Source organism: Rhinolophus hipposideros (genome assembly GCF_964194185.1).
Source record: "Rhinolophus hipposideros genome assembly, chromosome: 9".
In the NCBI taxonomy this organism is placed as follows: Eukaryota; Metazoa; Chordata; class Mammalia; order Chiroptera; family Rhinolophidae; genus Rhinolophus; species Rhinolophus hipposideros.
Window position 1 is genome coordinate 46,828,858 of NC_138055.1, and position 20,125 is coordinate 46,848,982.

The following is a 20,125-nucleotide window of genomic DNA, read 5'->3' on the forward strand; positions in this document are numbered from 1 at the left end:
CCTACTTACAGAAGCGACTAGGACTTTCCCAGTTGGTGACGCCGCCCGCAGGGGCCCAGAGGAAGGGAAGGGCGGGGCCTGGCGGGGGAGCCCTGCCCGTCACGCCCCGCCCCGCCCCCCCGCGCCCCGCCCCGCGCCCTGGTTCCTCACCGCCTGGCACTCCCGGGCGGGGTCCGGTCGCCCTCCTGTGCCCCGCGTCTGGGCAGGTAAGGATTCCCGACTGTGCGCGCATCCCTCACCGCAGGTTGTCCGAAGTCCGCGCCCGGCCTCAGTCTCCCAGCCCCAGGGTGGTTAAGGGATCCTTTCGGAAGGAAGTTCGCCTCTTCCGAGTGACAAAAGTTCGCGAGGAACTAGGTTGCGTGGACCGAGCTTGGTTCAGGGTAAAGACTTGGTTGGGTCCCTGGGGATCAGAAAGTTAGTCGGACCTGAAAAGGAATCTGGGGCGTGGAGAAGCGTCCCCCCCCAGACATTCTGTGGCCCCGTCGGTCTCAACTCCTGCGAGTTGTGTTCCATCTGAGTGCCGGTTTACAAAATGAAATCTTTTTTCCTTGAGAACCAGGAAGTAAGTCCAGCACCCAGCCCGGATGCTTGTTGCTTGGAAGGCATGCTGAGCCTGCACAAGATTCTAATTAGTTTGTTTCTCTGGCTTCCAAGCTTCCAGGAAATTAGAAAGTGGAGAGGAGTTGTAAGGTTCAGATAAGTGCATTATCAGACGGGGAAAGTGTACTTGACAGCCTAAGAAGCAAGAGAGAAAACAGAAATAAAAAGCAGACCTTGAGAAATGGAGGAAGCGTTGTAGCCATTTGGAATGGGGACCAATAGCTCTTATTAGTGCCTCAAAAACACATCTGCCCCCAAGGCACCCTAAGAACAGAGAACATTTAAATCTGCCTTGCCCTTTCTTTCTGGAGTAGGCCTTGAAGAGATCTGTCGGAAACTTCGGAGTTGTTTTATTCTCCTGTTTGCAAGCAGGAGAATATTTGTGTGAAGTGTACTTTCTACCTGTCCAAACTGAGCTCATGATCTTCCAGACCAAACGTGTGCCTTCCACAGTCTTCTCTATCTCAGCAAATGTCAGGGATCTTGTTTAGGCCAAAAACCTTGATGCCATCTTCTCACCTTTCATATCAGCAAATAGGATTCTCATTGCTCTACCTCAGAAAATATTGAGCATCCTAGGTGTTCCTACCTTCTCTGCTACCTCTGTGGTCCAAGCTGCCAGTACCTCCCACCTGGACTACTGGATTACTCTACTAAACTGGTTTCTTCCTTCTTTTCTGCCCTTATTGCAGGAGGCTTTATTCTCAGCAGCAGCCCCGGTGTCCTTTTAAGACCTCAGTTCAGAGCCTGTCTCTTCTTTTCTTAAAGCCTCCTCTGTCTTCTCATCTTGCTCAAGGATCAACAAAGTCAATACAAAGTATACGGCTCTAGGAAACCTAGCTCTGTTACCTGTCTCGTCTAATCTGCTACTTTCCTACTCCCTCTCCAGTCTCACTATCTCCTGGCTTTTTCTCAATGACCCATTTCAGGCCCTTGGAATGTTTTCCTACAGATATCTCAGTGGCTGACTTTCTCATTGATTCAGACCTTTAATCACCTTCTTTGTTTCCCTCACTCTTCTTTCTCTGTAGTATCTGATCTTTCATGAAGTTAAGATCAGATGCAGTCTTCTAAATGTTTGAATGTTTTCTTCTGCATTCCCTGACCATATACTTTTTTCAGGTTTACATTTCTGCTAGATTATTGCAAAGTTTTCAAACTGGTCTCCCTGCGTAAATATACAACCCTTCAATTTTTTATCCAGAAGAATCCAAATAACTTAGCCAAATAACACCTTTCCTTTTAAAGTCTTATCACTTTTAGTATAAAGTTTAAACTCCTTGTCATAGCATATGAGTATGAGGTACAAGATGATTTGGCCCTGTCTACTTCTCCAACGTCACCTCTGATTACTTAATGACATGCATCCTGTGGTCCACCATAGCAAACCCTTTGCCTGAGCCTAATCCATGCTCCCCCGTGCTGTTCCTGCTGTCTGGAGTTTCCTTGAGTTTATCCTCATTCCTTTTCATTCATTCTTCCAACCTCCCAACCCACCCAAATCTGTCTTAATATACCTCCTTCAGACTGGCTTAGCTTGATGTCCCTTCTCTGGGCCCCAAAACATATCTCTTGCAACATTTATAACTCACTGTAATTGTTTTATCCCCTGCTAGACTGAACAGCTTGAAAACAAAGATTTTCTCTTCTCTGTAGCTTCTATTACTTAGTGCAAAGCCTGACATGTATGTTTTTTTGAATGTATGAAAGGAGAAAGGAAATGACTGATCATTCTAGAAAAGAGAGTGAAATGAACAATGCATTGAGTTGTAGAAGCAGGGACATAAGGCATGAATTTTGAAGTCAGATATGGGTTCAAGTCCTAGCTCTTTTACTTACTACCTTTGTGAAATAGATAAAACTGCCTTAGTCGCCTTGAGGATTAAGTGAAATATATAAATCACCTCGCATGGTACTGGGCAGGAACATGTATCAACACCATTATCTACAATGTGCTAGTCACTAGTTATATATTAGTAAATAAAATGATCATAGTCCCTGAACTCATGGAACTCATAGTCTAATGGGGGTGACAGTAAACAACTGAACAAATAAATATATGGTTACAAATAAATTGTGCAGTAATGAAAGATATTTAGGTTGAGGGCAGACAGACCTACGTAGATGTAATGGTCAAAGAAGGCCAAAGAGAAATGCTAATTTCAGAAAATGCTAATACAGAGGTCCAGGATACAGAGAGACTTTTTGCTTCTTACTCTTTTATAGCTTCTGAATTTTGTACCACATGAATATATTCTCTACTCTGTAGAGAATATATTCTAATAAAACTAATATATATTAGAATATATTCTAATAAAACTAATATAACTAATAAAAATTAGTTATATTGCATCTTAAAAATAAAAATATATAGGGGAACAGGAGAATAATTGGCAGGAGAATATCTGAATCTATTTGTCTTGATTAATTAGAAGGAAAGGTGACCGCCTGCTGAGAACGAGGGCCATGGAGATCAAATAAAACCACATGGAGATAGGTAAAGGTGTGAGATAGTCGCTAAGGACCATGGGTAAAGACAAGAATTCACAGCAGTGTTGAAGGCCCGGTGGAAAGGGGGTTCCCATAAATTTATATTCACCCCATTCTACTCAGTTACCTAGTTCTCTACAGCTGTATTAAGCAGTGCTGGGTACAAGTAAAATTGTGAGATTGTCCCCAGGTGCAGCTCTCCAGGGTGGAGTATTAGAAGAAACAGGGGAATAATGTTCTGTCTAGAGAGTAAGTAGTTAAAGTGGTAAACCACAGGGTTTGGCTTAGTAGGAACTGAATTGTGATCAGACAGGTGACAGACAAAAAATATGAAGGAGTCAAGGAAGAACATGTTATGTGAAAAGTTTGTGGATGTCTTTTCATGCTACACCAATTATTTCAGGGTATTTTTTTTCACTTCCACCAAAAAGTGTTGCATAAATGTTTAATAGTAAATAACTACCGATTGAGAAAAATATTTTAAATTGAAAAATAAATCTTTTTTATTAATAGATTTGATTCTTGAATACGTTCACAGGAATTTTTCTGAAAAAGTAAGCTTTTTGCTCCTTTGGTAAGTTTCACTCAGAAAATGTCAGTGTCAGAAAAAAAAAAATCCTTTAATTTTTTTATTGATGTTATAGGTGGTGAAAGAAAGGAAGCCCAGAGGATAGACAAATAAACCACAATTGTAATTTCTTCTTGTGATATCAACTACAGCTGATCCTTGAAAAGCACAGGGGTTATGGGCCCCCAACCACACAGTCGAAAATCCAAGTATAATTTTTGACTCCCCCAAAACTTAACTACTAAACTATTGTTAACCAGAAGCTTTACCAATAACATAAACAGTCGGTTAACACATATTTTGATCATATGTATTATGTACTTTACTCATACAATAAAGTAAGCTAGAAAAAAGAAAATATTATTAAGCAAATCATAAGGAAGAGAAAATGCATTTCTAGTATTTATTGAAAAAATATCTGCATATAAATGGACTGGTGCAGTTCAAACCCATGTTGTTAAGGTCAACGGTAGTTGACTTTGGAGTATTCCTTAATTATGGTGTAATCAGTTGCCAAAATTTCATATGTTATAACAAAGAGTGATATATAAGCTTACAAATGTCATTGCTAAAACTACTGTAAAATTTTAATGAGAACTTTTCATATTATAGGAATAGAAGATGAACAAACCCATAACACCATCAACATATGTTCGCTGCCTTAATGTTGGACTAATTAGGAAGCTGTCAGATTTTATTGACCCTCAAGAAGGATGGAAGAAGTTAGCAGTAGCTATTAAAAAACCATCTGGTGATGATAGATACAATCAGTTTCACATAAGGTAACATATAAAATTCTTTTTCTTTTTTAAATTCTTACAATCTAGAATGATTAGTACGTATAAATACTGTCTAGTATTGCTGTTCAGAAAATAAACCTCTCTATGGGAGATAATGGTAATAAGTAACAGCCCCCACCCCGCCTTTTTTTTTTTTAATTGCAATTTTTGCTTTATTCAGCTAGGCTAATATTATGAACTTGCAAATAAGTTTTTGGGTTAGAATCAAGATTCCCACTTTTACTCTAGTTCTGTTTGGCAAGCCAAGTATAGTTCACTCTGCCCCACACTTGTCAGTTCCAGATGGAAGTAACATAAGAATATTATGGGAATCGCTAGTAAAATTTTGAAGCCTAAACTTCTAAGTGTGTGAATCTCTAATTCACTTTAACAGTGTATATTGGGAATTCAAATCGACATTTTATAGTTGCTTGTAAATGTATACATCTATGACAGAATTCTTCGTGCTTCGCCAGAACTTTTCAACACTTACTTCAGAGAGTTTCTATTTTTTCTCTCTATTCATCTCTGCTTGATTTAGTGTAAAATATGAGTACAGATTTTATTTTTATCAGTTATTTCAGCTCAAATCTATGTCAACATCTACCTTTAGAATCAAGAGGAAAAAATGTATTTGTGATTGTCAGTGTTAACCTAATAAAGAACCTAAAATTGTAGCTTCCTTCCAAGAAATATTTCCTCATATGAAGGATGAACATGTTAGATCACTGAGAAGAAGCTTAAGTTCAAAGTTTGAAAGCCTATTTTTAACGATAGTTTGTTGATATTACTATTATAAACCTTTAGAGGCTAATTGAGGCAGTGGTGGTGGGGAGGAAAAGCTCTTTTTTGCAGAATAATGGCAGCAAATAATTATTGAAAGAATGATAAAATTAGGAAGTTCCCAATTTACAACCACCAATGAGTAATTGATTCACGCAAGGCTTATCAGTAAGCGCTAAAACTGCAAAGTGAAAGATTATTGATGAACAAGATATACACAAGATTTGAAAGTACTATCCAAAGGTTACTTATGAATTATGAAGGGGAAATAGAAACATTTCTCTATAAAAAGAGAGAAAAAATCTGAAGTACACCTTCTTTACCAAGTAATCAAACTTCGCATCACCAATTGCCATTATGTGCCTCTAGATATGATACAGAGAGAAGGACACATTGTCACATCTGTAGTGTTCGCACAAAAATTTTTTAACCAGAATTTAACCATGAGAAAATAGAGAAGTCTAGATTGTGAGACATTCTATAAGGCATCCGGTCTGCACTCTAAAGCACAGAGCACAGAGATAGAGGAGAGGGTGAGAGCACAAACATGGGAAAATGTAAGCAATTGCTCAATTGGTAAATCTATGTGAAGAGTAAATGGTTGTTCATAATATTATTTGTTCAGCTTTTCTGTAGGTTTGAAAGTTTTCAAAATAAAATTTAGAGGAAAAACAGAAAAAAAACTGTATTGCTTAAGTTTTAAAATGTTATTTTTCAAAACGTATTTTTAAAGAAATAGGAATAAAAACTGATCTGCGTTTTTCTTTTAATTTAATTAAACTATAGTTAAGATCAAAGGAATACTTCTCCAAGTTTATGTATATTCTATTTCTTTAAGCAGATTGGGTTGTCAAAAATAATATGGCTAATGGAGTTAATACATCAGTGGGGAAGTCATTCAGCTTTCTAGGTTGAGACCACACCCTTATGTCAAGTGAAATCTGAATTTGTATCTCAGTTTCGATACAGCTTATCGGCTGTATCTGTGGGCTGGCTACTTTACCTGTCCACGCCCAACTTTCTCATTAGTAAATTAGCATGATACTCACAGTATCTTTGAGAATTCAGTGGTTCATGTAGATGCATGCTGTAGCCCACTGAGCAAATACTAAGTAAGAATTCAGTGTGTGTTAACTATTGTTATCATTACCTTCAGCATCTTTTTTCCTTCTACCTGTCTTTCCTATTCTCTGTAATTCTTGGGGCTTTCTTTCTGGCCTTTTCCTTTAATATTCCAGGAGGTGCTGTGGGTGAGATAGGGGCAAGGGATATGATTTCCTATTTTCATGTTAACTCGATTTACATACTAATTTTGTTTCTCTTTTCAGGAGATTTGAAGCATTACTTCAAACTGGAAAAAGTCCCACTTGTGAGCTACTGTTTGACTGGGGCACCACAAATTGCACAGTTGGTGATCTCGTGGATATTTTGGTCCAAACTGAGTTTTTTGCCCCCGCGAGTCTTTTGCTACCAGGTAAACTGAGTGTGACTAGGGCCAACAATTAGGTGGAAAGACAAGTGGCAGAAATAGAAACATTTCTTCTTACTCTTCCTTTTTTCTCATAGTAGATGCACCTGACATTTGAGACTACTTTTCATTCTTTCAACTTTGTCCCCAAGTCTTTAACAAGTACCCAGGACATAGGGCACTGCATGCAGACTTGCTGCTAAGGAGATAGAGGTTTTGTGATTGAGTCTGACCCTACGTTAAAGTAAGGTAGTTTTGTGTCAGTAGGAAGTTTAGAAGAATGGAAATTAGTTTTGGGTTTTAGTTTTCGTTTTTGATTTTGGTGTTTTTCATGAACTCTTGTCTTGTTTTCACCCTCAATTTCTACCCCAATGGGACTCTGTGATCATGATTTCCTTATACTGTATTCTGGTGGGTTAGTGTCTAGTTGCCTTCCCCATAACCTTACTTTTTCCCTTTGGTGCCATATACACCAGTGGTTCTCACCCTTCAGTGTGCATAAGAATCACCTAGGGTGCTTGTTAAACAGGTAGTTTCCTGGGCTCTATTACAGATATTATTATCAGAATTCTGGAGTTGGATTCAAGGTTTATGTTTTAAACAAGTACTTCAGGGCTTCTGACACAGGTGGCTCATGGATCATTTTTTGAAAATACTTCTTTACCCCCTCGACCCATCTTTTATCAAAACAAAATTCTTACTAGGTAGTTTCTTGGGTGTGCTGTGAGGATGTGGAGATTGGAATGATGTTACATTTTTCACAAACACTTTTTTTCTTATGGAAGGGCAACTTGTATCTTACTTCATTTGGCAGATGCTGTTCCCAAAACTATTAATAAACTGCCTTCTAAAGAAGCTGTAACAGTTCAACAAAAAGAAATGCCTCTCTATGGCAAAGACAGGACACCTGTGATACCTGTACAGAGTCTTGAACAAAACTATATGTCACCTGACTCCTCAACTCCAGAAAGTTTAGAAGTTAATGACACACGTAAGTAACATTTGCAGTGTGTTACACTACTGGTTTGCCATTAAGACTATCACTGCTTTAAACAAATTTCTCCTTTTGCCTGTGTGTACTGGCAATAGTTCTGTTGTGGATTTTTTCCCCTCCTGATTTACTAAAACACCATTTTCATTGTATAAGTCAGTGTGTTCTCAGTGAATGGAGGCAATAAATAAATATTTATATAACGTGAAAGGATTATTTTATAAAGAAAATAAAGTGACTAAAGTTTTGGGTGGAGGATCACCAAACAGAATTCTCAAGATAAAGATAAAATTTTTATTAAAAAAAATTATTTTGCTGTCTCCCATTGTGCCTAATCCAAATAGTAAATATTTAAAGAGAGAAAATAGTAACATTATTAAAACCAATTTCTTTTTTATTGAAGCACTATTTTCCTTACTTTATTGACATTATAGGTTTCCACAGTTTTTCATTTTATGAATTGAAGAGTGTCACAAATAACTTTGATGAACGACCCATTTCTGTCGGTGGTAACAAAATGGGAGAGGGCGGATTTGGAGTTGTATATAAAGGCTGTGTGAACAACAGAACTGTGGCAGTGAAGAAGCTTGCAGCAGTAAGTTATAGTTTCAGGAATAAAAAGATTTAAAGGAAGAGTTGCTGTATAATAAGGTTTAAATTAATCTTTAGGAACTGTGTTATTTCAGTGCACATTTTCTTTAAATAACCATCATTCTAAGCTGGTAGAGTTAACATTTAAAAATCTATAGAAAGCTGTGGGCCCAACCCCTACAACAATGTAGTTCTGCACACATACATACAATTACACATATAATTGTGGGAGATTCATGAAATAAAGTTGAGAAGCCCTGCTTTACACAGTGCTTCATGAATAATCAAGATTAAAATGGTAAGATACTAAGAAAATTTTGTAAAAATAACTTTCTTATGTTACTTTTTTCATTTAAACATAAAGCTTATTGAATGTCAACTATAACTGAAAAAAAATAAAAAATAATCTAAAAAAATAAAAAGGGATAGCAGACCACCAGATGGTACCACATCCTGCTTAATAAAATAAATCAAGCTTATAAAATATTTTTTTTACATTAAGTAAAAAAGATTGAAAATTTTCTTCTCTATGTCCTTTGTTCCCATTTCTATTAAGGGGGGTTCACCTATTATGCATTGATTTGTTACATTTCTAAACCTGTTATATTCTACAAATATGAATATAACACATATTTATAAGATAAAGATAGTGACATTTTGTTATACATGCTCCACATACTTTTACAGGGTTTTGTTTTTTCTTTTTGCCTGCAAATTAGCTTATGTTTTCCGCGACACATAATTTTTTTTTTTTCCAAAATGTTTTTTTCAGTGAAGTCTTAGAATTTCTTTTTGTTCCCACAATAACTCAGTGAGGTTTGTATGGTTACGTGGTTTATAAGGGTTTTTCCTTCTACAAACCGGCCATGGAACCTTGAGCAAATCACTAATGTTTCTAGTTTTCAATTCTATAAAATGGGGAGAATAATGCCATACTGTTTTAAGGAAAGCAGGTTCAGCCTGCTGATTTCTGTGACCACTTCTAGCTGTCAGAGCTTTGGGACTATTGTATTGAGTTATACTGCATATCATTTTTTTTTTAGATGGTTGACATTAGTACTGAAGAACTAAAACAACAGTTTGATCAAGAAATAAAAGTAATGGCAAAGTAAGTTAATTTGACATTGGGGTATAGTGGAAAAGCGTGAAACATGGAGTAGGGGACCTGGTTTCTTCCCCAGAGTGTGCCATGAGTTAGGGATATTTTCACACATATAAAATTAAAATAAAAGGTTTAGATTAGAGGAATTGAAAGAACTTTGATTCTACAATTCAATGACTACATATTCCTTCCCTGATTAAATTATTTTAAATCATAGCAAAGTTACATGGAATTTCAACTGTCTTCCATTGTTAAATTTTCTGCTCCTAGAATTCATTAGAGATAAATTATAGAGATACAACAGGAAGCAGCTATGCTCACCACTATACCACCATGCACACTGACAAGAAAAAAAAGTATAGAATAATAGGCCCTAGGATATGTTAACACCCATAAATCAGGGAAGTGTCATATGCAAGAATGCTTAAAAGGCATTGACCCAGTATGCTTGAAAATTGTTGGGCATCATCAAGAAGAGTAGGAGAAACAAATTAGAAAATTTACTCTAATATTACAGTGACTGATACCTGAATGTATACAATATGCCAGACCCCGTGCAATGTACTTTAGGTGCATTGTCTCATTTACTCCTCACATCTGTTGTAACCTCCCCACACTTTTTTTTCCCACTGATGCTTAGAAATATTAAATACTTGCTCAAGGCCATATAGCCAATAAATATTAGAGGTGGGTTTCAAATCCAGATCTGTCTGATTCTACAGTTTGAGCTTTTCATCTGAGTACTGATGGAATTTAGCAACTTACACTTATTAGACCCACTGCTATAAATCACCAATTCTACTTGCTTAACCTCAAGAAATAAATAATAGACTGGAATTAATTCACAGTAAAAATAGTGCTTGCTGATAAAAAAAAAAAATCAAAACTCTTTCACTATTTGTTCTCCCTGCCCCTCTCCCCATTCTCCAATCCTAATAGTAATTTGTTCAAAGTAGATAATCTGAGAAATAGAGGAAAATATTTTTAAAATAATAAAAATAATCTCTTAAATATATCACTCAGAGATAACCATTGCTAATATTTGATGTACTTACTTCATGATATATGTGTAGCATTTTCCCAGTGTCATTGAAAATAATTTGTACTCTGTAAAATATTTTTGAGGATAGACTGATTTCAAATCAAAATCCGATTTGAATAATGAAATGCCAGAAATATAGATCATTTTGAATGAAGAAAATAGGTATTGCACTTGGGTGCAATATTTATGCTCAGTATATTTCTGGGCTCTCATATATGTTTACTCAATTCTCACAGCATCCATGTTACATAATAGGTATTACTATCTCCACTTAGCAGGTAAAGTTGCTGAGGCTCAGTGAGTTAATTTGCTATAGGTCACATATCCAGGAGGTGGCAGAGCTGGACTTTAAACTTGGTACTTTGAACTGAGCCCACTTTTTTTTCTACTGTATCACAGATGCCTGCAGTTTTGCTATACTTCAGCTTTCTTTTATTACTCTCCAATACATAAAAAAGCTCATAAATAATCAGATATAGTTAAAGATCAGAGATGAGTCAATTAGATGTGATTAAAGATCAGATGTATGTAAATCAGTGCTTTGGATGTGTTAGAGAATTTTTGAAAGGGTTGTCATACAAGTTTCAAATTGTATGACATCTTGTTTGTGCTGTCATTGAAAATTATGCTAAACAATAGTAAACATTAGCCTAGTCATTAAACAAATGATCACAAGTTCCAATAGTCTGAATTATTGAGCTTTTACTTTAAAATAGAAAGAGGTTTTGCTTCTGATGTTGATCAGTATTGACTAAAAGGGGAACTGTCCACAGAAAATTACAAATAGTTATAACGAACATATGTAAGCATATATCACATTATAATGATGTATAGCATATTATTATTCTCTTGCTTCTTTTTTCTCTTAAAGTGCTAAACTGAATGACTCCCAACCTATAGCCGAATATATGTATGTATCATAATAATTTTGAGTAGAAAATTATCTGTCACAGGTGCCAACATGAAAACTTAGTAGAACTCCTTGGTTTCTCAAGTGATGGAGATGACCTCTGCTTAGTATACGTTTTCATGCCTAATGGTTCATTGCTAGACAGACTGTCTTGCTTGGTAAGATGTTTGTTCTTCAGATTTTTGGCTTTCTGTTTCTGTGTTGGATACTAATACTCACTTTGTGACAGGATCATTTAAACTGCATTAATCTTAATATTTTACCTGCTCTATGAGAAATACATAGTTCATGTGTAAAAAAACTGGGATGGCCATCATATTAGGTGATGATCTAAAATGTAAAATTATCTATCAAAGCTAGATTTTGAAGATGCTCTTAAATATTATTATTGTCAAATGAGAAATGCTAACCCCATTTGATCTTAGTTAGAGATTACTTTTTAACAACTTTAAAAAAAATTGGAGTCCTAAATTCTTAGTGATATAATATTTTTAGTAATTGCTTAGAAAATTTTTCTGTTATGCATTTCTATAGACATTTTTATCTTCCTATTTTTTTAATTGGTTTGTTTCTTACTTCATAAGGATGATACCCCACCACTTGCTTGGCACACGAGATGCAGGATTGCTCAGGGTGCAGCTAATGGCATCAGTTTTTTACATGAAAACCATCAAATTCATAGAGATATTAAAAGGTAAATGCTACTGTTAAAAAGCTTTGGGAAAGCCATCTTTAAAGAATAATTTGCTCTTCACTAGACACTATTCACTATTCACATGCATGTCTTAACCTAGAGCACTCCAGGATTATAGATGTCTCTTTTCTCCCCAGTGCTCTGCCTTTATTTACATCCTCACTATCTTTCATTTACTTTAATTCAAACAACTCTGTACCAGTTCTCATCTATTCACTACTACATTGCCAGGTTATGGTCCCAAAAATCAAACCTGATAACCTCAGATCTCTACTATGAACACTTCAGCTGGTATCCTGTTGTTCACAAGATACAGTTTAGTTTTTTTGCATGTTCCATTGATACCAGTTTCTTGAAATTGGTCATGTGTTTTTATGTTTTCATCACTATCTACACGTTGCTCCATTTTCCTGAAATGCCCTTCTTTTTCTCATTTAACCATCAACTTCTAATAATCCTTCAAGACTCAGCACTCTTTTGCTTGGAATTTTCTCCCATTCTTCCAGTCATGTGGTTGTTCTCTGCATTTGGTACCTAATATCACCATTATGGAGGACTTAACTGGATTTTTAAAAATTATTTCTGTACCTTTGTCACAGACAAAATTGGAAGATGCCCCCCATGCCCAGCACTGAGCTTAAATACTATCAAACATAGGAAGTCCTCAATAAGTTTTGTGGAATGAAAGTATGAGTATATGAGTGAATGCATATAATGAATGAATGAAGATCTTTTAGGTATATTCTTTCTTCTTTGAAAGATTTCAGATAGTACAAAAATAAAAGAATAAAGAACTGTATAACTGAGATGTTTGGGTTGGAAATCTGTTTTTAAATGAATTTAGAAGTGCTAGGAAAGGAATTAAGAATGGTGATTTAAGAGACTAAGGGAAATTACCCTGTAATAAATTATTTGTGAAATAATGAAAATATCTCTCACTAATGTAAACAGCACTATTTGATTTTTATTCTCCTAAAATTTTTCCTCAAGAACAGAAAGGAAAAGAAGACAGTCATTTCTCTTGAGCTTTAATCTGAAATCTAGATTTATTTACACACATTTTATGTGTGTAGGCTTTTATCGCTTTTATGGCTTTTTTTGGCTTTTATGATGTATAATATAAAATGGTATACTCTGTAAATATATATGTGCATAGATTCATACACGTGAGGATGTATGACTTGTCTAAAAAGAAAATCATTATGTTCTCCAAACTTTACATTTTTTTCAGTGCCAATATCTTACTAGATGAAGACTTTACAGCCAAAATATCTGACTTTGGGCTTGCACGGGCTTCTGAGAAGTTTGCCCAGACGGTTATGACTAGCAGAATTGTGGGAACAACAGCTTACATGGCACCTGAAGCTTTGCGAGGAGAAATAACACCCAAATCTGACATCTACAGCTTTGGTGTGGTAAGTTTCAATAATCACTCTGAAAATAGTGAGGAAATTCAAGTAGAACATTTTGAATACCTGTCCTGATTAGCTCTCTTATGTAAAGATGTGAAGTATTCACTTTAACCTCTAGTTAAATGAGGTTATACAAATTTATCCAAATTTATAAAACTTTTAAAGTGATTGCTGAAATTAGTGCAAGAAATTATTTTTTTGCCCCACTAGCCTCATGAGGTATATGAAACTGCGTAACATAAACCATGTCACACACAATGCACTTTAGCGTCACATTTGAAAAATGAAATACTTTTAAAGGAAATAACTCTTTGGCATTTTCTGATCTACCAGTCTGTTCCTGGTAACTTTTAAGATAGAATGAGGAGTCAGTGGGAGTGATTGGAGAAATTGAGTGCTTCTTCATCTTATTTTTTTCCTATGTGTTTTATACATGGAAAATTAACATCATAGCACTGTGAAGTTAATGCACAGGGTTGTGGGATATGCCAAAGGTTTAGAAAATAATATTCTCCTAAGCGCTAGAAAAAAATTATTCTTGTGAAGAAACGTCTGCAAGCACAGGAAAAGGTGCGTCCAGAACACATGTTGAGTGGAGCTGATTGTTTAGTAAGTTGCCAATAGGAAAGAACTGCTTGTGGGAATGGGTGGGATCCAAGGTATCCATGAAGGAAGGATGCTGAGAAATGACAGCTCAGGTTCCTTCTGCTTTAATGCCTAAAAGACATAAGGCAGTGTGTAGGAATGATTAATCAGATTTCATAATCAGGACTCATATGTCTTGTGGTTTCTGTATGTTGCCTTCAGTGTTACATTAATGGATTTGTTTTTTGTTTTTATAGGTTTTACTAGAAGTAATAACTGGACTTCCAGCTGTAGACGAACACCGTGCACCTCAGTTATTGGTAAGTGAAAGATTCATTTTTTCCAGTCCTTTTCTCTTTGCATTTGTAATCTAAATTTATATGTGTGAATTTAGCCTCTAGCAATGTAATTTTCTATTTGCAATTACACAGTGGCCTACGGAAAGAGCATCAAATATTTCTAATTTCAACTCTGCCAGTGAAACTTGGAAAAGTCACTTATATATTTTGTGTTCTCTTTTCTTTGGGGGTGAAATCAGCATAAAACTATATGATTTCTGAGGTCGTATCCAGTATTTTGTTGTTGTTGTTGTTGTTTTTTACAACAACAGGCTTTACAACAGGCTTTACAACAACGGCCTTTTCAGCTCAAAGAGGAAAAACAACATGGTTTCCATTTAAATTTATATCAGAATAGAATTGCCAGTAAAATTCTCTATCCACTTCTATTATGGAGTATTTTATTTATAAAGTTATCATAGAAAACATCACCTACTATGTTTCCCCGAAAATAAGACCTAGCCTGACCATCAGCTCTTATGCGTCTTTTGGAGCAAAAATTAATACAAGACTCAGTCTTATTTTAATATAAGACCAGGTCTTATCTAATATAATACAATATAAGACCCGGTCTTATATACTGTAATATACCGGGTCTTATATTAATTTTTGCTCCAAAAGACGTGTTAGAGCTGATGGTCTGGCTAGGTCTTATTTTCGGGGAAACATGGTATGTGTTATATCACGCATTCATCCACCTTTACATAAATAAACTAACCGAATGCTAAAGCTATAGGAAAATTATGCCATGCCCCTTTTATTCCTATACAGTAAATTTTAAGAACTTAGAGGGTCTTTTTATAAAATTAAAGATTTACAGAAATACCTGCTATCATGTATAAATTTTTCTTAAAATTAATTAAATAACTACACTCACTTTGTTCTAATTTATGTGTTCTCATGGGACAAACCAGTGTGACAAATTCAGACAATGTATGTACCTGTATCAGATTATTTTCCTAGAATGAGGATTAGAAAGTCAAAAGGTATATTGCCCTTCCATTTTGGGGAAAAATTCAGCCTCAACTCAGATCCCATGGTTACAGTATTGCCCAATCCCCAGAGGTCAACAAGATAACAACGTCCATACTGAGATTTCCTAGGAAGAGTCTTCCTTGTGCTGTGAGACCACACTCTTTGACCAAAAGATTGGTCATCAGTCCATCCTTTGGATTGATTTATGAAAAAAAGGGGGAACTGTGGATAAAACAAGAGGTTCTATGGAAAGTAATCTCACAGGTGATTTGATCATAAATTCCCCACTGGGCAGGTCATGGTCCGTAGTCACGCCCCAGGCATATAATTTCATTAGCAAAAGGTTATCTTTGCCTTAAACTAGCCCCATCCATTGTTTCTGTGCATCTAGGTTGACACACCTTTGAAATAAACTATAAACACACTCAACAGAGCATGTAGTCTCTTTAACTATACTGTAATCCAATCCCTGCCTTGTTTTCTCCCACCTCCATATAATCTTCCTTACAGTAATTTCAAAATCATAAAAGAAGATGCAAAACTGTTATTCTCTGGAGCATTTGAGATCTCGCTCCTTGGTATTTGTTGTCAGTTTGGCTCAAATAAACTCTTACAAAAATTTTAAAAAAGAAGAAAGTCTAAATGTATACTATGTTTGCTCAAGGGCTTGATACCATACTCTTAAGAAAAGCCATGAGCACAATATCTATATATTATAACATGGCTACAGATGTCCCTTATAAAACTGTACATTATAAAACTTCCTATGGTTCCCTGGATATGCAAGTACTGCAGTAGTACATGCTAGATAATATTTCCCATAAAAGTATATTTATAGAACATAGTATTGTGAAAAATTATTTTTATAACATTGAATTTCTTACAGTGGCACACAGTGAAATTTTGTTTTCAGCAAAAAAATGAAATTCTCTGTCTCAGTGGTAGTTGGAGGTCAGGAAAGAAGCCTGTGCTGGAGATACAGTTTTTGAGCCATTAGTGCACAGGCATAGATAACGCTTTGGGTGTAGATTGAATTATACAGAGAAAGTATGTAAATTGATTTAAAATACTGCAGGGCAAAGAAAGAAAGAGAGAGAAAAGAGAAGAGAAGAGGAGAAGAGAACAGAAGAGAAGAGAAAAGAGGGGAAGGAAGGAAGGAACCCAGTATTTTACGACTTTGCAACGTGTACCTTTTAAGCAAGGCCTACCTTTCTAAAGGCCTAAATTTTCCATCCTTTTACCTGAGAGTGTTTTCTCCTTCAGAATATTATAAAAGTCTCAAAACTTTGGTTTGAATAAGGATGAAATACAGAAAAACTTAGAATCCATTTTAGTCACAAGTTTTGTGCATCATCATATAATAGTGAAAATCAAAACTTCAGGGAAGATGATGTTCTTTCACTTATTCTTAAGATTGGAATGCGGTATGATATAAAGTAATAAGATTATAATACAAGTATAACTAAAAGAGAGTGAGTGATCCTTTAAAGAACCTTTATATCACCAGATTCTGCCATCACCCAAATACTTTCAAAATTCATCTGTTGGAAGAGTCTCTGGAGAATTTTAATTGATCGCTCATCAATAGTCTTTTCCATCTGTATTAGTTCCCCGGGGCTGCCATAAACAAAATCACCACAAACTGAGACTTAAAATGACAGTAATTTATTCTCTCATAGTTCTGGAAGCCAGATGTATGAAATCAATGTTTTGTCAGGGCCACACTTCCTCTGGAGGCTCTAGGGGAGAATCTCTCCTTGCTTCCTCCATCTGCGGGTAACTAGCTGTTGACTTGTTGCCGTATCACTCCATTTTCATCCTCTGTGGTTACATTGTCTTTTCTTCTGTGTCTGTTTTGTTCTCTTATACAGACCGTTATCATTGAATTTAGGGCCCACCTGGGTAATCCAGGATGATCTCATCTCAAAATGCTTAATTTAATTACATCTGCAAAGACCTTTTTCTCCAAATAAAGCCACATTCACAGGTTCTGGGGCTTAGAACTTGGACATATCTTTTGGGGGCCATTATTCAACCCACTATACCATCCTAGCCCTATACCTCTCCCTATTCATTTCTTTTTTATCATGGCCCTGCCCCCTTTCCTTCTTTCCTTTTTCTCTTTGATTCAACAATTTGAATACCCATAGAGAAGTTTGCCTGTGAAGGGAGAGGAAGTCTGGGTTCAGAAGTTGGAATTGTGTTATCAGGAGCACATCAAGAAGCAGACTGCTTTATGCTGGCAGCCTAGTAAAGGCTGTGCATAGGGAATACGAGAGCAATTAGCTGAGTAACATAAATACAAAAATTAGAAGGTAAATGTCGGAAAGTATCTAGAAGGGATGGATGGATGGATGGATGGATGGATGGATGGATGGATGGATGGATGGATGGAGAGACAGAGAGACAGATAGGGAATTTCTCCTGTATATCTTCAATTCTTAATAAGTTTATAAAGGTAGACAATACAATAAGAGTGCATGTTATTATAAAGTAGATTAAATAATTAAAATTTATATTCTGATTTCTTGAAGTTTTAACATTTATTTCAAAGCTAGATATTAAAGAAGAAATTGAAGATGAAGAAAAGACAATTGAAGATTACATTGATAAAAAGATGAATGACACTGATTTCACTTCCATTGAAACTATGTACTTTGTTGCCAGTCAATGCCTGCATGAAAAGAAAAATAAGAGACCAGACATTAAGAAGGTATTAATTTTTTACACTTATTTAAAAAGTGAAGGAGGTGGGGTTTGTCATTATTTTCTTAGTGTACATTTAAAACCAACTGTTTAATATGGTTCTTTTGGTTTTTTTTTTCTATCTTTTTTTATGAAAGGTCCAACAGATGCTGCAAGAAATGCCAGCTTCATAAAACTATAGTAGAAAGGACTCTTGGCTTTTTATATACAGCTATCTAAATCATTTTTCAAACTCATTTTTTTTGGTAAACATTCTTTTTTACCTTTAACAAGGCGGCACCGTGCAATGCATTGGTTATTGAAGCTTGTGTAGAACCCAATGTATGGAACAAACAAAAGTAGAGCTGCCATATTGAAGCTTAGCCCTACCTTTTTAGTGTCACCCTCAGTTCTTGCAGGAATCCCTGAGACAGTTTGAAAACGACAGGATTAGCAAAAAAGGACTAGACTATAGGAGGAAAAGACCCTGGCCTGAAGCCCAACTCTATTACTAATTTGCTGTAAAGTTTTGTGCAATCTCTTAGCATGTTGAGCCTTGTTTTTTTTCTACTGGTAACATGGATAGTCATGAAAATCAAATGATGCAGAATGTTTACAAGTACTTTGTAACTTATAAAGTGACATAAAATTTAAAGTTTAAATAGATGATTATAAAATCCTGTTACAGTCATTTGCTCATAGGGTCATGTTCACCATATGGTATTTTAAGCAATTATTCACCACAAACCAAACCCAGATGATACTCCCATGATGACATGGCCATTATTAGAATATGTTACATAACAAAGTTGAAGGAATTTTGTAGATGCAGTCAAAGTCCCTAATCAGCTGATTTTGAGTACGAACAGGGAGACTGTGCTGGGTGGGCTTGACTTACTAAGGTGGGCTCTTACAAGAAGTCTGAGAGATTCTCCTGTGGGGCTTAAAGAAGTAAGCTACCATGTTGTAAGAAGGCCACATTGGCTAAGACCTAAAGGTGGCCTTGAAGAATAAGAGCTACCTTCCAGCTGTCAGCCAGAAAGAAAAACTGGGACCTCGGATGTATAACCACAAGAAACTGAATTCTTCCAACAACCTGGATTAGCTTAGAAGAGTACTCCAAACTTCAAGTACTACCACAGCCCCAGCCGACACCTACATTTCGGCCTTGTGAGACCCTCAGTCGCAAGCCTAGCTGAGCTGTGCCTGGACTTTTGACACACAGAACTGTGAGATAATAAATGAGTTGCTATAAGCCTCTAAGTTTGTGGTAAATTATTATGCAGCAATAACAAATGAATACAGACATTCCTGTGATGGTTCACCTGTGTGATATACCATAATGTTCACAGCTTCTGCTCACACTCAGGGGGCTGATGGGAATTACACAGAGTGTACACCAAAAAGTTGTAGTGATTTTCACTGATTTCTCAATTTTCCTCAGTCCCTACTCTTTTGTTGTATGTGTGTTTGTTTATTTGTTTTACTAGAGAGAGAGACCTCTGGAAGTAGTGGTGGATTGATTTTTTAAAAAATCATTTTTAACTATTTCTTTTAAGTTTAAATTTTCTCGATTGGTTTATACTATTCGAAAATTCATTTTACAGCTTTGGATGAGCAGAAGGAAATGATTTACTTAAGCATGAAAACTGGTTGAGAGAAAAACTAATGTGTATAGAAGGAATCCTGAGGGTCTGCATTGATTCATTCACTCAGTAATCTTTATGCCTTTAGTTCTTTCATTAACACACTCAGAAGAAAAGTACGTACAGTGAGCTATAGTAGAAGATGATCATTCTTTTTTGTATTGTTTCGACCTTCCAAATGCTTTCCTGGGAAACAAAGATAGTACATCTTTCTAATCAACTTTATAAACAAAATAAGCAAAAAGAAACATTTGTTAGTTGAAAAGAAAAAAGGAAAATAAATAAAATGATTTAGTCCAATTTCAACAGGAACCCACCTAATTTGAGACACAGTATGGTTTATAACACTGAAAATAATTATTTGAAAATATAATGAACTATTTCTTGAAATAAAAACATACATATAAAATGTCATATAGGTAGCTCTGATTACGAACTGTGACCAAACTAATTAAAAATTTAAAAA

The 20,125-nt window shown here is 35.8% G+C and overlaps 1 protein-coding gene across 1 annotated transcript; it reads left to right on the forward strand.

The window, feature by feature from the left end:
- Positions 1–7: 7 nt before the first annotated feature.
- Positions 8–19,920, forward strand: IRAK4 (interleukin 1 receptor associated kinase 4). Its single transcript, XM_081059814.1, has 12 exons — positions 8–206; positions 4,271–4,440; positions 6,549–6,694; positions 7,503–7,679; positions 8,114–8,274; positions 9,314–9,378; positions 11,368–11,482; positions 11,909–12,018; positions 13,250–13,433; positions 14,273–14,335; positions 17,883–18,041; positions 18,172–19,920. The coding sequence occupies exons 2-12, from the start codon at positions 4,280–4,282 to the stop codon at positions 18,205–18,207; spliced, it is 1,377 nt and encodes a 458-aa protein (XP_080915940.1). The 5' UTR covers positions 8–206; positions 4,271–4,279; the 3' UTR covers positions 18,208–19,920.
- The last annotated feature ends 205 nt before the right edge of the window (positions 19,921–20,125 follow it).